General features: G+C 37.2%; 1 protein-coding gene across 1 annotated transcript in view; it reads right to left on the bottom strand.

Moving 5' to 3' along the window:
• Positions 1 to 10,428: 10,428 nt before the first annotated feature.
• kcnh8 (potassium voltage-gated channel, subfamily H (eag-related), member 8) overlaps positions 10,429 to 17,345 on the bottom strand; it is an 80,594-nt gene continuing 73,677 nt past the window's right edge. Inside the window, exon 12 of the mRNA XM_036567009.1 lies at positions 10,429 to 10,488. Coding sequence (XP_036422902.1) covers positions 10,450 to 10,488 — 39 coding nt within the window. The 3' untranslated portion in view covers positions 10,429 to 10,449. The remainder of the gene's footprint in view (positions 10,489 to 17,345) is intronic.

Below are 17,345 nucleotides of genomic sequence, written 5' to 3'. Positions count from 1 at the left end.
CCCTACCATCTCATGGTCTGAACATACCATCACTAAATGGTCAGATTATTGTGTCCAATCCTATCTGACAACTCCTATGTCCATTTTATCCACCTCAATAGAAAGCCCCAATGCTGATGCCACATTTGTCATTCCCCCTGAGTATCTCGATCTTAAAGAAGTGTTTAACAAACAGAAAGCCACAGAGCTGCCCCTGCATAGAGAATATGATTGTGCAATCGAACTGATAGAAGACCCCGTGTTTCCCAAGGCCCGAGTATACCCATTAACACAAGAAGAACAAGAAGCCCTTGACGTGTACATCCAGGAAGCCCTCCAGCAGGGTTTCATTCGGCCATCGACTTCCCCGATTGCTTCCAGTTTTTTCTTTATTAAAAAGAAAGACGGCGGGCTACGACCTTGCATAAATTACAGAGCTCTTAAACAGATATCTAAGGACTATCCCTATCCTCTTCCATTGGTTCCGGTGGCATTAGAACAACTGCAAGGAGCCAAATTTTTCACTAAATTGGAATTACGTAGCACCTATAACCTCATTAGGATTAAGCAGGGTGATGAGTGGAAGACTGCTTTTGTGACCACCAGGGGGCACTATGAATACTAGGTGATGCCCTTCGGACTCTCTATCACCCCCTCTTTGTTTCAAGCCTTCATTAATGACGTCCTTAGAGACATGCTAGGGCGGTATGTTATCGCTTACCTTGATGACATTCTGGTATATTCACCTAATCTAGAAGTACATGTCCAACATGTGAGATCTGTCCTGCAATGCCTGTTAGACAACAATTTGTTTTTAAAAGGAGAAAAATGCGAGTTTCATTTACAGTCTGTAGCATTCTTTAGGTATATCATAAGTCCACAAGGGGTAACAATGGATGACCATAAAGTAGACGCTGTAGTTCAATGGCCCACACCTAATTCAGTTAAGGAACTGCAGAGATTCTTGGGGTTTGCCAATTTTTATCGTAGATTTATTAGAAATTTTAGTAGCATCACAGCTCCCCTAAAGTCATTGTTAAAAGGAACACCCAAGAAGATCGTCTGGTCCGCACAGGCAGAGAATGCATTCAAGTCTCAAAGAAGCATTCACTACAGCCCCCATTTTGCAACACCCTGATCCGACCAAGCCCTTTATAGTTGAAGTTGATGCCTCTGAGACCGGGGTCGGGGCTGTGCTATCCCAAAGAACGAGGTCTCCTCAGAAACTGTACCCTATTGCCTTTTATTCCCATAAGCTCTCACCAGCCGAGAGAAATTATGGCATAGAAGATTGGGAACTTTTGGCTGTGAAATTAGCATTGGAGGAATGGCGACATTGGCTGGAGGGGGCTAAATATCAGTTCATAGTGCTAACAGATCATAAGAATCTGGAGTATCTTCGAAGTGCGAAAAGATTCAATGCTCGTCAAGCCAGATGGTCCCTTTTCTTCTCACGCTTTCGTTTCAACATCACATATAGACCAGGGTCTCGTAATACCAAGGCCGATGCATTGTCCAGAATCCATCAGGCGAACCCGAGGTCCCAGAACGCATTCTGCCCCCTGAGGTAACTATCTCCTCTATACGTTGGGAGGTGGATGAGGAAATCGAAAGGGCACTGCTCAGTATACAAGTTCCCAGCCAATGCCCCCCACAGAAACTCTATGTTCCCGAGCCCTTCCGTACCCAGCTCATCACCTGGGCCCACTCCGCTTTAACCTCAGGACATCCAGGTGAAACAAGAACCCACAAGCTCCTTGCTCAGCGTTATTGGTGGGAGTCGATGATTAAAGATATCCATTCCTTTGTATCCTCATGCTCCATTTGCTCCCAATGTAAGACGCCAAAAACTCTACCCGCAGGAAAATTAATGCCATTACCTGTACCCAACAGGCCTTGGTCACACATTGCGATAGACTTTATCACCGATCTACCAGAGTCACAAGACTATACTACAATTCTAACCATAGTTGATCGATTCTCAAGAGGAGTGCGATTTGTGCTGTTTACCACCATCCCCAGTGCCTTTCAAACTGCACAAGCACTGTTCCAACATGCCTTTCGCATATTCGGAATTCCAGAAGACATTGTATCCGACAGAGGACCACAATTCACATCCCAGGTATGGGAGGCATTCTTTGAACACCTCTGAGTTTCCATTAGCCTATCCTCAGGGTATCACCCCCAATCTAATGGCCAATGTGAAAGGGTTAACCAAGAATTAGGCAAGTTCCTGCGATTGTTCTGTCATGATAACCCATCTGAATGGTCTAAATATTTAGTGTGGGCTGAGATAGCGCAAAATTCTTTAACTAGTTCTGCCACAGGGATGACTCCCTTCCAGTGTATCTTAGGCTATCAACCACCCCACCGACTAGAGGCATTCAAACTTTTGCATATGCACATATGTCAATGTGAGGACAATGTGTAGGCAATGCTAGGTTACTGTTAAAAACACAAATAAATGTCATACTGTCAAGTCACAAACAAATGTTTTACAATCAGGTCCATAAATATTAAGACATTGACAAAGTTATTGTTATTGTAGCTGTCTACTAAAGCATATTGAAAGTTAAACAGTTAATTTTAACTCAAACTGCTTTAATTTCAGGGTATTTACATCAAAATTTAGTCTTATATTTGACTGTAAAGTGCTGTTCAATGTGTTTTGAAGAATATGTCTAAATCTGAGCAGATAATAAAGCCCTATACACTTTAGAATTCGTCCTGCTGTTTTTGTTAGCAGTCACATTATCAATGAAAACAAGGTAAGTAGTCCCACTGGCAGCTATACATGTTCACAACATAACACTACCACCACCATGCTTGACAGATGAGGTGGTATGCTTTGGATCATGAGCAGTTAATTTCATTTTCCATACTCCTCTCTTCCCATCATTAAAGTTTGTCTTATCTGCCCATATGATGTTATTCCAGGACTGTATAGGCTTTTTTGATGTTTTTGGCCAACTCAAATCTGGTCTTTCTTTTTTTGAGGCTTACCAATGGTTTATGTCTTGTTTTTGTTGTTAATGCTCTGTTTTTATTTTGGTGAAGTCTTCTTTTGATTATTGATTTTGACACAGATATGTCTAACATCTAGAGGATGTTCTTGATCTGGTTAACTGTTGTGAAGGGGTTCTTCTTCATTAGGGAAAGAATTCTCCTGTCATCCACCACAGGTGATTTCTGTGGTTTTTCAGGCCGTTTGGTGTTTCTGAGCTTACCAGTGTGTTCTTCCTTTCAAAGAATGCACCAAATAGTTGATAATAATGTTTTGGATGTCTCTGATTTTTCAACGTAATGATGGCAGTAAAACTCATTGGACTTCATATTAAGCGTCAACAACAGCAGATTCCAAATGCAAATGCCACACTTGAAATCAACTCTAGACCCTTTATCTGCTTACTTCTAAGTGAAATAATGAGGGAATAACACACACCTGGTCATGGAACAGCTGAGCAGCCAGCTGTTTCTCACTTTTACTTTTGAAGTTAATATAGGGGGTAGGGGGTGGGCGAAGGGGCTATCTATGAAAATGGTTGTAATTCCTACATTGTTTGCCTTATTTGGATGTAAATACTTTCAAGTTAGAGTTGAAAGTGTACACTTTGAGAACATCTGCATTATTAATTATTTAACCTCTTATATGCTGTGGTAGACAGATAACTTTAATAATAACTAAAATTGTTGACATCCAAACATTTATGGACCTAACTGCATTTTTTGTAATGTTAATCCAGGTGAGTCCCAGTTTCTACATTTCATGTTAACTGGCTGGTAGCAGAATTGGCAGATATGTACATGGAAAAATGTAAAATATCAGCTTGAGCCCATGATTCCCATATCAGTGCATTCCTAAAGATAACCAGCAAATACTTCTAGAATATACAGTGTAAAAAGCTTTTACTGTATTGTATAAAACAGACTATATTGTATGACATATTGTATACTATGTCTAAATACATATAATGTTTAATGTACAAATATATACTGTATTGTATGATGACAAATATTATACAGTAATCATATAGTAGTCTTACTATTTATGTACATATGTGACTGGCATGCATCATGGCTCTATCCACAGCCAGCTCACTGTGTGAAAAATACAGTATTGGTGATGGTGCAGAACATGGCACAGATGATCTTGGCTTAGATGAGCACGGATTTGGCAGAGGCACGGGGTGTCATGCCAAAAAAGTGATAATAACAAATAATGAGTCTAATTGGTTAATGATCCGTAAATGCCATCGGAGACAGGAGAAGGTATAAGAACACAGCATCAGACAGGAAGGGGCACCAGGAAGGGTCCCCCCCACACCTCTGAGTGGACCGGACCAAACATGGATTACACTAAAACCCTGCTGAGAGACAGTCTGTTAGCAAGAGACAGAATAAGACAGAGAGAGACAAAGACATGAAGAGGAAACAGGAGAGCGAGAGAGAGAGAGGGAGAAAGAGAGAGAGAGAAACAAATGGCACGCAAAGAGGAAACAAGAAGAGAGAGGCAACAGAAAGAGAGAGAGAGGTCTGTACAGGACCTCTCGCAGAGCCACCTGTGAAAAATCTAATGTCAATACAGCCATCTGACAGTCAAACCAGTGGGTCACCCATTGTCTCAGCACAAGCAATAGTTACATAACCTTCAGTATTGCTATGGCAACTTTCTGATTATTCATCTCCAGAATACTGAGCAATTGATTTCTCTGCAGTAATCAAGTCTCTTTTTATTTTCAATGGGACATAATGGGTGGGAGGATGCTCAATTATCCTGAAAAAGGAACAAACAGGAAAAAACAATTTTGCATCAACTGAAGCAGTCTGAAATGTTTTTATTCCACGTTATTTATAGGAATAATATTGCAGCGCACAAAGCATTAAAATAAATGCTGACTGCACACTAAACAACGTAATAAATGAAAGATACAAATGGTTTTAATCAAGTTAATCAATGAATTCTAGAAATGAGCAAAATTAGTAGCTACATAAACGTGGAGATAATGTAACTGCTATAACGCTATAGTTAGTATAGTTAATTTGTCAACTATTTTTTGGACTAATTGACCAGTCTAGCAAGTATGCTCCTGTATGTATTTGTCATTTATAATCGTTGCTGAAAACTATGATTGAACACAAGACAGAGTTAAAAAATATAGTTACTGAAGTATTAACTAAAGTCTCGATTAGTACAAGTTTAATTGTGTATCTATTTCCCATTTTTTGGCACTGTTTATATTAATCTGACTGGGATGTGTCTTAAATGCCTTGGCAACATTTGGACATTGGCAAAACGTTTTGTCTTAAAAATTACATCATCATGTTTATGACTGACACGATCTGTGATTTCATGACTCTATATATTACAGATTTGAAGAGTTAGTGCTTTCAACTTTCCTGAAAGCCTAGTCTTTCCAGGTTTTAGTGTGGTTTCACTGGTGAACTGCAACCGTAGTATAGCATTAATTTTACTACACTGTACTTTACATCACTCAAATCTTCTCTTCCATGAGGCATGCTGTTTTGCAACATGTAGCCTAGCATTACATTTACTGGGCTGACTTTAGCAACTCAAGGGCATGTTTACTAATGCTTTGTGCTATTTGTGACTGCAGTGATTTACGAAATAAACGGAATGGTCCTTTAGCAGCCTTAAAATGATCAAAGGGGCAACCACTGTTCTTTTGCGCTTTTGCCTCATTGCATAGGCATTTTTAGGAGTTCCCCTGTCAAAGTGCAAAATACTGGGAGAAGTTTGTTTTGGTTTGTTTGTTTTAATTACGCTAACATAGCTAACATTATTTGTACTAACTAACTAACTAAATAAATAAATAAACAAAAACTAACAACTAAAACCAAATACTTTTAAAAGAATAATGTTTTTAAACTGCTATTTTTTAATAATTTGGGTATATTGTACAACACTATGAAAGTTTTAAAGTTTTGCCCAAATAATGATCTGACAGTTTTCCTTTTTCAAACAATTATTAAAAACAAATATTGAGACTTATTGGCTCTGCAGTATCTGCTTTATTAAAGCTACCTCATTTATCTATTTACCTTATTATTCCTGTGTGCTCAGGCTTCAGTGGTTTGTGTGCACTGTGGCAGAAATATCTCTGGCGTTCTTTGATGTGCTGCACATAGCTAAAAGGACACATTCAAAATTATATAGTTTTCAAATGACCAGAGTATAGATAGTGAAATTAAACAGGGATTTTACAATATGCACTTAGCACAGAACTCAAGTTCAAGCCCATCCCATCAGCCAGAAAATTAACATTTCAAAACAAAAGGTGAAAATAATTATTTTCACAAAATTTGTGATACTTTTTGTTCAAATAATGTCTTCATTTCTCAAGATTATCATTTATGTTGAAATAATCACATACATACTCCACGAGGATTATTTATGTTGTTGACCTTGTCATTATTTTGACTAATTTATTTTGCCATGTCAAAATCTTGAGAAAATAAGTCATTTTTTGTCACAATTTAAACCTGAAACAGAAGGACAAAAAATCTTTTTTTTAACAAAAACCATGTTGCTTCTATTGAAATTATATATTTGGAGACCTCTCAGGTGGAAATGTGTAATTGCATAAAACATCCAGAAGAATTCTGCAACATTGATTGTGCTTCAGACACCTTCCCCTGATAATCTGATAATTGTGAGGGCATTAAAGAGCATTCAAAAAGAGCTCAGTCAAAATTTAGTTCAGTAAAGTTATCATCATATCAGTGCATCTAACTGCACTGTAATATACAGCCATAGGACCACACACATCAAGTGAATAATTCTGTATTAATGCTCCAAGTTATTAAATACCATTGTACAGTTCATTGTATAATATTGACCATTTCTGACCATTTTTGAAGAACTGTTTATTGACATTGTTAATCCTTTTTATTATGAACACTTTATTATGAACACTATATTTTATGTAGCATTTTCTAACTGCAATACTTATCGCTTTAATGTACAACATCTTTGTATCTATTTTTTCAGTACATGGAGATGCCAGATAAAAAACCTCAGTGAAGAATGTAACAGAAGGTTCAAGGGCATCACCAAACGTTCCCTTATGTCATCATGGGGCCAGCCCCACTTTCCACACCTAACATGTTCCATGTCCTCTAGTGTTTGAAAAATACCCTGTGCTGCCCTCTTTCACTCTCACTCTCCCTCTTTGGGTCTGGCCATATGGTTTGTGAGTACTAGGGCACTAGGAGCTTACCTGAACTGCGCTGATTTCAGGTTAACTCATTACTAACAGAGTACAGGGCACTCAGACTACATCAAGCTAAACTAAGAGAGCTTTGCTTACTGGTATCTGAAAACAAAATGAAAACAATTCTTACATGTTCACAAGACCACCACACTGGCAGCAATACAAGTACAAAGGAGCTGTGTTACAATACCTCTTGGTCTAGGTGGCGTAACTGTCCTCTGGTCTCTTCTGATTTAGCGGCTAGCTCTGCTGTGGTGATTTGCAGGATGTCTGGAAAAGCAGGCAATTAAAGACAAATGGCAGCTATAAATGTTACATCTGCTTTAAAAAGCACCTGTAGTCCATTTACTACAACAACAACGTAGTTAATATATACTATGTTTGGAAGTTCAATCTACATAAAAACTAAATAAATAATATGTTTTCTTTCTTCTAATCTATATTCCGTCTGGTTTAAAATACTGTGTAAGGGTGAGTGATATGCCAAAAACATATAAACATATCTAGATATTGAAAGACTTTTTCACAATATGTGATATGTATCATGATATTTTGACACACGGACACGATGCATTTGTTTTGCCACATTTAAAAACAGCCATCATCTCTTAGCAGCCAACATCCACAATATGCTCAGAAAAGCGTGTTGGTCATCACAATAACAAAATTTATAACAAAAATGCTAAAATATCGTCACATTGCCCACCTCTACTGTGTACGGTTCCCTTTAGTGTCATTTTAAGAAATGCCTAATGGAACAAAACAGTCCAATCAAAAAGTCATGTTTGTAAGACATTCTTTCAGCTTATAGCAGCAGCAGGAGCTCGTTAACTTCATTAATGCTATCTGTCAAATATTTGAGAAATATTGTGATATTTTCGTAAATTTTTCTGTGCAGCCTAGCACTATACAATCATAGCAAAAGTAGGATTTTTTTAATAATATTGTACAATGTGCCATAACTTTTGCATAGACCACATTTTAAGTTTTATGTTTTCCCAATATGTTATAGGATTGAGGATATGTAAACTTATTTTCACTTCGAAAATCAACAGAACCGGTAAATTGACAGAGGTGCCCAAACTATTGCATACAACGGTAACTGATTAAATAAAACGTAAAACCTCCAACAGAGGTAGTAATTGTGTGATATTTCCTCCACCCACACAAACACTGACCTGCTTTGCTGGTGTTTGTGTTGGATGGGCTGATGTTCTGGTGAACAGGTGAGAATGTGAATGCTGGAGAGCATTCTGAGCCTTCACTAGCTTCTGTTCCATCAACAACCCTGAAAAATACACATACAAAATCAAAAGCCTTTAAAACAAATCTCTAACACTTTATAATAATAGCCCTCACAAATAGCTACTTAATAACAATCTATGGTGTTTGTAAATGATTGTTAACAAGTGTATCATTACATATTGTCACTGTTAGAACAAAACCTTGTGTCCTTAGGACATTAACTTTGAAGGAGAAGTCAAAACGTTGTAATGAAAGTCAATGCAACCAGACTTTGGCCAAATAATTTTGACCATTTCTATTGGTACATTAATCATGAATGATCTATCAGGTGTAAAGGGTTACTGAAGTTTTCAAGATGTTAAAAAGTAAAAATGTCAAAAGGAGAGATTTTTTTTGCACAACAGTAATGATATACAGTAATACATGATATCAATTGAATTATAAACCATTCACTTAGTGACATAAGAATAATCAATAATTATTTTGAATTGTAGAAACCTAATTATTAATTATGGTCTGTGATAATGTAATATATGTATGTAATAATGAAGTCAAAAAGGATCTAACTTGTATCTCAAGTTAATAATAATAATAATAATAATAATAATAATAATAATAATAATAATAATAATAATTCAGCACATTAACAGTAATTGTGTATAAAAATATGCAGAAGTATGTTCTCTGTAGAGGATGTGTTGAACTATTTTCACTTAGTTCTCAAATAACAGAACATGTTATTTGACCAGAGGTACCCAACAATTTTGTAAGCATACTTATATAAGCACTTTCTTACATGTAACACAGCGTACAAAGCATACTGTGTTACATATGAGTGCTTATGTACCTTTGACTCCTGCATGTGTTATCAGTAAAACAAAGCAATAAATAGTAAAAAAGTGAGTATGTATGGCAATCTGCATCTGTGTGCGTGTGTGTATGTGTACCTGGGACTGAGATTGGAGGGGTCAGGTTTGGTCACTGCAGGCTGCTGAATGCGAAGCTTCTTGTCAATTTGATGAGTGCTGCCCTGTATGAGTGAGTGTCTCTGCCCGCTTCTTTCATCCACAGATCTAAGGTAGAGGATCTGATCCTCGTCTTCCTCTTCCTGCTGCTCCGCTATTGGAGGAAAACACTGGATCATGCCTCCGTTGCCCCTTCCTTCCACCTACGATGAGGCAAAACATGCTAATAATTATTCCATAATTATAATCCCAAAATCCCATAATCCTTCTTAGACAAGACTGGGTAACACTTTCTATGAAGCCAGTATTTATAAGCCATTACAAGTGCGCTTTTGACTCTTTGCAACTTGGTAACAATGCTTTATAAGCATACTCATAAATTCTAATAGTGCTTCATAAGGCTCTATTAATGAACTATATACAATTCTTTGCTAACACGTGTCACTTTTGTATAATGGCATTTCAATGTATACGTCATTTAAATTGGAAAAAGCACCTATTATAAATATTAACAATTGTAAAAACATCATATACATTTAAATGCCAGGGTGCTTCTGGTAAAGTGATTGATATGTTAGCTTATTCTACATTGTAAATACATTAAAAAGCACTACAAACCTTATTTATGTAATATGAAGTGGAAACACTGAATTCCATACTAATTGCAAAATCACATTGTTGACACATTATTGCAATCTAAAAACTTTCTTAATTTCTCAAAGTTCTAAAAAAGATTACAGTAAACACAATTGTTTTGTACAGTAGTAACAGGTGTTTTTACCATTTTGCTGCTGTCCAAAGAAAAACGTCCATTTTTGTCAGTTTCTATTTTTCTACATAATTTATACATGGCAGCTGTCCTTTGTACTTAGTGAAGACTTCATGATGAATGGACCAATAGAAATACTCAAAAATCACTTGGAGTAAAACCCTTTTTACATTAACTTACATTACCATGTTTTTCTTTGGGCAGCAACAATTTGTTTGTCTCACACTGTCCAAATCTGCCCAGAATACATAAGTGGCACCTAATTAGCCTTGGAGGCAGGAAGCTCTTGCAGCTCATCCTGCAATTATAAAAGATATACAGTATATTATAGCGCACATGTACTAAACACAAACAGACACATAAACCGCACATTTAATATTCAAATGTGAATAACCTAACATACCAGTCACTTTACTGGAAGCACACTACATTAGCGATTCTTTGATGGGGAGCATTAATTCTGATAATATCATCAAAATATCTCAACAAAGGTTGTACTTCTAGTAGAAGAGATCCACTCATTTAATTTCATTTTTCCATCCTCAAGAGTGTTCTCACATCATTTATTAAAGTTTGGTATGGAAAAAAGATATACAAATGAATAAACTGCAAGGGATTGTTGGTAAAGCTTCAGAGATAATTAGAATACCTCTACCTTCAGTAGACTCTGTTTATCCTCAGAGCACACTTAAGCAAGCACAGTGAATAATTACAGATTCCTCTCATCCAGCGCATCATCTCATCCACTTCCTTCTGGGAGGTGCTATAGATCTTTAAAAACTAAAACAACAGCTTAATAAGTTTACTAAACTTTTCAGAGTAGTGTAAATCATTGTAGTCTGGCCATAAAATTTTCCAGCCTTTGTAAGAATGCACAAATAAGATTACTGTGTAATTTTCTGTGATTCTCCCATGATTAATGCTGTCTGTTTTACATTGTATTGAGTATTGTTTACTGTATATTTGTTACATTGTATGTTTATGTGTATTGTGCTACTACAGAGTTGAATTGCATCTTGATGCACTGAAAACAGTTACCACCAACATGTGACAATAAAAGAATCAATCAAGCATTCAGTGATGGCATTTTTAATGATCATTAATGTTTATAATTATTGACCCCTAACATGCTGGTGGGCCCAAAGTGAATTGAAATCCCTGTAGTTACTGAATAATAAGTCTTAGCATGTAATAAGCCTCTGATGATTTTAAGGGGTTAATAAGTATTATAAATGCTTTATAAGTATGTGCAGGTCATCAACCATGGTTAAATGGCTCTGTAATGGATAGTGACTTGTGTTACAAGATGTAAGTCATCAAATATTGAATTATAGTACATTGTTACAGTTTGGAACGTTAACATTAGTGTTTGCTTACAAAGCATTGTTACCAAGTTACAAAGATATTATAAGCATGTTCAAAAGAATTTATGAACATAGGCATCATAGAAAGTGTTACCCAAGATTTTCCTAGCAAGCATCTCAATTGGTTGTTAATGTCAAATTCAGCCTACAGTGGTTTGGCTCTGCCATTTCAGCTACAGCAGTATAGCCCCACCCATTCATACTGAAGTTATAAGGAGTGTTTCAGCCCAGACTGCTTTCTGAAATGAAGCATGGTATAGGATAGACAATCAGAACACAGCTCAAATATATATGTGAGTATGACAGGGCAACAGGTGACGAGTCATTTCCTTTGAGAGTACACAATCTGTACCTGTGATTTAGCGACAATCAGACAAATCAAGGTTAGAAGTTTTCAACTTTATGCAAATGAGCTATGACGCAGTGAAGCAACAATCTAAATTACTGGCTCAAACAAATTCCTCAGACCGACTGTAGACATGTGGGTCGGCCTCTGCTAACCCTAACCCTAACATTTTGTTCATATTCCCGCATTTTTTTTACATTTTCTTGTCAGAAGCTGGACAGTGTACACAGCCACATGTAACAACAACCCCAAACTCACCCATAAAAGACCAACTTGAGGCAACATTTGTGATTTGTCACCTTCAATGTGAATTTATGGTCAAAGGCACGGCAACAAAAGCAGCCTGTTTAACTGTACAGTATAAAGAGAGGTTGGAAATTTCATGCAAAATCAGTTATGAACATTAAAACACACAAATGTCAAAAGTGGACTTTAAGGAGAAAAAAATAAAATACAATAAAAGTATAGGACATGGCCCCTTTTAATAAATACATACAGATCTAGACACTGAGGAAAATGAATTAAATTAAGCTTTTTTTAAGTGTGTGAGCAATAAAAAAGAAGTAAAGCACAGAGGACCGGAGAGAAATAAAAAGTGACAATTGATACAGGAATGAAGTGAGAATGAGTAGGGAAAGGTGTTATTCTAGGTATTGTCTGAAGAGATGAGTCTTCACACCGTGCAGTGCAGATTTCAGGGGGAAATTCTTTCTACCTCTGAGATGCAAGGACACTAAAAAGCAGAGAAACAGAAAACAGGGGTGGCGCCACACCTCCAAAAGCGGTGGGGTAAAACTTTTGGTTTCCAAAAAATAAATACATAATAAAATAAGTAAAACACAGCTTGCTGAGTGACAAAATGCAACTAGGTCACTGACTGACTAACTACTGTTCATGTCATGCAATAACACATTTCTACGAACCAACTGATGAACAGTGTCAGTGCTTGTTTGACCCTGTGCTTCAGTAGGTTCAGTTTCAGATAGCAAACTCTATTAGCTAACATCTCTGAAGAACATCAGGCTGTTTGTTTCCTTACCCAGTTAATTTTCTAAAGTCTGCACGAGAGTTTTTGTGATACTGTTTCTTTTTCATTTGTCTCGGTTGGGCTCGTACTGCAGCGGCATGGAGGTGTTTACCGGTCAGAAACTTTGCAGGGATGAAAATAGAGGCAATTGTCATTGATGTCAGCAACAATTAAAGCGATAATAATAAAGCTTACTTAATATCTGGTTCTTATGATTGGTTGACCAATTTGAATTTAGCCAGTCAGGTCACTGATGCTTGGTCAAAAATATGTACAGTGATCCATGTGCCAAAATCGGAAGCATATCTTCACTATTATTTTATTGCTCAGACTTCGCAGCTAAGTATATTATACTTTACTACTATGAAACACAAGTGCCTGAATGTGAGTTTTTTGCCAAGGAAACATTGTTAATAGGGAATTCCACCGATTTTTTAAAAATTCTCTATAATTAAATGGTTCAGATGTAAACAGTCATTTAGAGTGGTTTGTGAAATGTGAATGTGAATGTGAATGTGAAATGCTCCGTTCTAGAGAAACTTACAGAGTCAGAATTGCTCACATAGGAAACAGACATCTGAAGAGTTTAATGCCTCTAAAAGCTCCCACACAGAAAGTTATTACATGAAATAGTTATAAATACATTGCTTGATGCCTGGGATATTGTATTACAATAACTCTGAGAAGACTGTAACAACCTCCTTGAAAAAGGGTCTGATTACTTTATCTGATAAAGTAAATACTTTATCTGGCAATGGTTACAAGATTGCGGTCTAAAATGTATTTTTTTAAACCCATTGATGGTGGAGAGATATGTGCAGCATGTTATAAGGCAATATAGTACCCAGAGAAAAATCTTTTCAGATTTACCACTATTTTACTTTTTTCTACATTACATATAAAATTCAAAAGATGTGTGTCGGTTCACTGGCTGTTTAAGAGAAATAAATAAAATGGTTATGCTTGGGGAACATCCTGTCTTTCCCTGCCCATGTTTTTGTCCATTTCTCTCCTCTTGTTGACCTTCCCTTGCATTCCTTTTGTTCATGTGTCTTTCCATGTCCTGCCTCCTGGTTATCTGACTCCCCTGTCTCTAGTCTGTAGCCCCACCCTCTCATTAGTCCCAGGTGTTTCTTGTTTGTTCTCTGTGTATTTATACCCACTGGTTTTTTGTCTTGTGTTTGCTTGATGCTTTGGTTTCACAGGTCCTGTTTTGTGGTTTCCCTGTTGTATTGTGGTTTCCTTCATGCCCCTTATTCTTTTGTTGTCTTTCTGTTTTACTATTTTTGTCTTTAGTATCTTTCTTTGTTTTGTTACTTTTGTGGATTCTTTTTAGTTATGGACTTCAATAAAAAGAAAGCACTTGCACTTGCATCCTGCCTCTTCATCCCCCTCTTCATTACAGTTTGTGCTGTAAACATTCCGACCCCTGGTTCCTATCAGCACCACTGTGAAGAAATTTGAGTCAGTAAGTTTTTCCACACTGAGCCACTTCACATCAAACCATTCTAAATTGACTTTGTTTCCATCTCAGTCACTGGATTATGCAGAAATTTAGTAGGATTTCCCTTTAAGCGTGTAACTGAGAAGGCAGCGATAGTGTGGCGGAACTTATTTTTATGGGTTTAAAAGTAATTGGACAGTTGGTTACTCAGCCAGGTGTGTGTTATTCCCTTATTACTTCACTTACAAGAAAGCAGATAAAAGACAAAGAGCTGATTTCAAGTGTAGCATTTGCATTTGGAATCTGTTGCAGTTAACTCTCAATAAAAAGTCCAAAGATCTGTCACTGCCAGTGAAGCAATCAAAACAAATATATCAGAGAGATGGAAAAACAGTAGGTGTGGCTAAATCAACTTTTTGGTACATTCTTAAAAAAAGAACTACTGGTAAACTCAGACACCAAAAGGCCTGGAGGACCACAGAAAACAACTATGGTGGAAGAAAGAATAATTCTCTCCCTGGTAAAGACTGTTGACAGGTGGCCAGAGCAAACACCCCGTCCAGGAGGTAGGTGTATCTGTGTCAAAGTCAACAATCAAGAAATGACTTTACCAGAATAAATACAGAGGGTTGACCACAAGATGTAAACCAATAAAAATTATGGAGAGATGAGACAAAGACCAGCTTGTGCCAGAATTATGGGAAGAAAAGGGTCTGGAGGGATCTGCTTATGACACAAAGCATACCAACTCATCTGACAAGCATGGTGGAGGTAGTTTTATGGCATGGGCATGTATGGCTGCCAATGGATCTGGTTCCCTTGTATTAATTGATGATGTGACTGCTGACAAAAGCAGCAAGATGAATTCTGAAGTTTGTGGGGCTATATTATCTGCCCAGACTCAGCCAGATACTTAAAAACTTATTAGATGGCACTTCACAGTGCAGATGGACAGCGACCTGAAGCATCCTGTGAAAGCAACTCAAGACTTTTATACAACTACAGTAAAGGCCAGGCAGAGCATCACCAGGGTAGAAACCCAGCATCTGGTGATGTCTATGGGTTTCAGACTTCAGGCAGTCTTTGACTGCAAAGGATTTGCAACCAAAAAGACAATTAAATTTGAGATTGGACTTGAGTTTGTCCAATTACATTTGAACCACTAAAAATGAGGGGCTATATGTGAAATTGGTTGGAATTCCTACACCATTCACCCAATCCAGTATTTTGTATGTAAATGCCCTCAAATTGAAGCTAAATGCTGTACTTTGACCTTATATTAATTATTTAATTTCAAATCTGAATATTTATGTCTTTAAACTGGAAAATCTCATTCTAGAGAGTACTGCGGTTCGACTGCAGGAGATTAGTAGGCTTGTTCACAATGTGGTGATGGTCAAAGGGCCCATTTAACTGAACCATAATAAACCATTTATAGCCTTTTAAACATTACAAAATGCTTTGTTAGAAAAAGAACTCTGCAGCATTTAGAAATGTGTGTGTCTATCTGGCTTTGTTTTTTACTGAGAGTTCAGAATTTAAAATATAATTAATATAATTATATTGTTTTTAGAAATTAGTAATCTAGCTTGAGTGGGTGATTGTAAAAGCCCTAATCTACTTAATGTGGCATAAACTCAACAAGTAAAATTTAAGTAACGTAGAGAAAATGTGAAATGCGAGAAAGAAAATGACTATATGAGTGTCTGCCAGACCCTCCCCCATTCTTTCTGTATTTATAACTGATTAATTAAGCTGTAAAATATTTTCATGGTCTAACTTGGTCATTTTCCCTGTTGAATAATTGAGGCTCACTCACACTATAATTGAAAGAGTGGCACTTTCCCAAAGCAGTCAGTCAACCACAACTTCAATTAGCTCTCTCTCCTCCTCTCCACACATCCCTCAGTCCATAACCGACTTCCTCCTCCCTCTCCTCCTCCTCCTATGCTCCTCCTTCCATCATTATGACTTCAGGCATGGAGGGACAAGAGGCTAAAAAGAATGCTCATTGTCATCATCGTCATCACCATCATTGCCCTCTCATTCCTTCTCTCTCTTGCTGTCTCTCTCTCCTTTTCCCACTCACTTTCTCCACTGTTCTGGTGCTGTAGTGCTCTTAGCCTCCCCTCATTAGGCAAATGAGGCGAGAGATGGATCATCATTAAGGAAATGAGCCCAGAGCTATTATGATCTACACACCATTGTTAGCAGGAAAGTGGAGGATGATTGACAGGAGATGTGAAGACGCACCTGTGTGTCCATGGACTTGCTGGATAACCTGGATATCACCTGAGAAGTGAAGCACACACACACAGAGATGCGCATATGCACTTTAAAAATCTTTTCTTCCACAGCTAGATTACACATAGTGTTTCCTTTTCAGACCATGTGTGTGGGCGTTTCCCTAAATAGAAACACCCAAATCCTTTGAACTTGAATTGGTTTGCCCCTCCTTTACAACCTTACGGTAAAATGAATGCCATTTTAAAAGGCTTTCTACATTCTAGAGCTTACTGTCTTTAACCATTGGAGGTCAAGAGATATTATTCTCATTCAAAGATGAGTAATAGTGGTGTCAAAGTTAACATGTAAAGAATGTGCTAAAGGGGAATTCCAGAGATTTTCCAAAATTTCTGCATAAATGAAATCATTACGATAAAAAACAAAGTCATTTAGAGTGGTTTGATGTGAAGTACTCGATTCTAGACAAATTTACAGAGTCAGACAGAATTGTTCAGTAATAGTAACATGAAGTGGTTATGAACATATGTCTGATGTCTGACAGCAGAGAAGTGCATGCAGGGTGTCCTAAGGCGAAACAGTCCCCAGTTAAACATTTCTTTTCCAGATTTACTACTATTTTACCAACATCAACATTACATATATAAAGAGGACATGTGTAGATCCGCTGGTGATTTGGATAGTAAATGAAATGTCTATAATAGTGTTGTAGACATTTCAATCCCTGGTT

Source organism: Colossoma macropomum, unplaced genomic scaffold, assembly GCF_904425465.1.
Source record: "Colossoma macropomum unplaced genomic scaffold, Colossoma_macropomum, whole genome shotgun sequence".
Lineage (NCBI taxonomy): Eukaryota > Metazoa > Chordata > Actinopteri > Characiformes > Serrasalmidae > Colossoma > Colossoma macropomum.
Note: the sequence above shows the minus strand (reverse complement) of the source record. Positions and strands in the feature narration are given on the sequence as shown.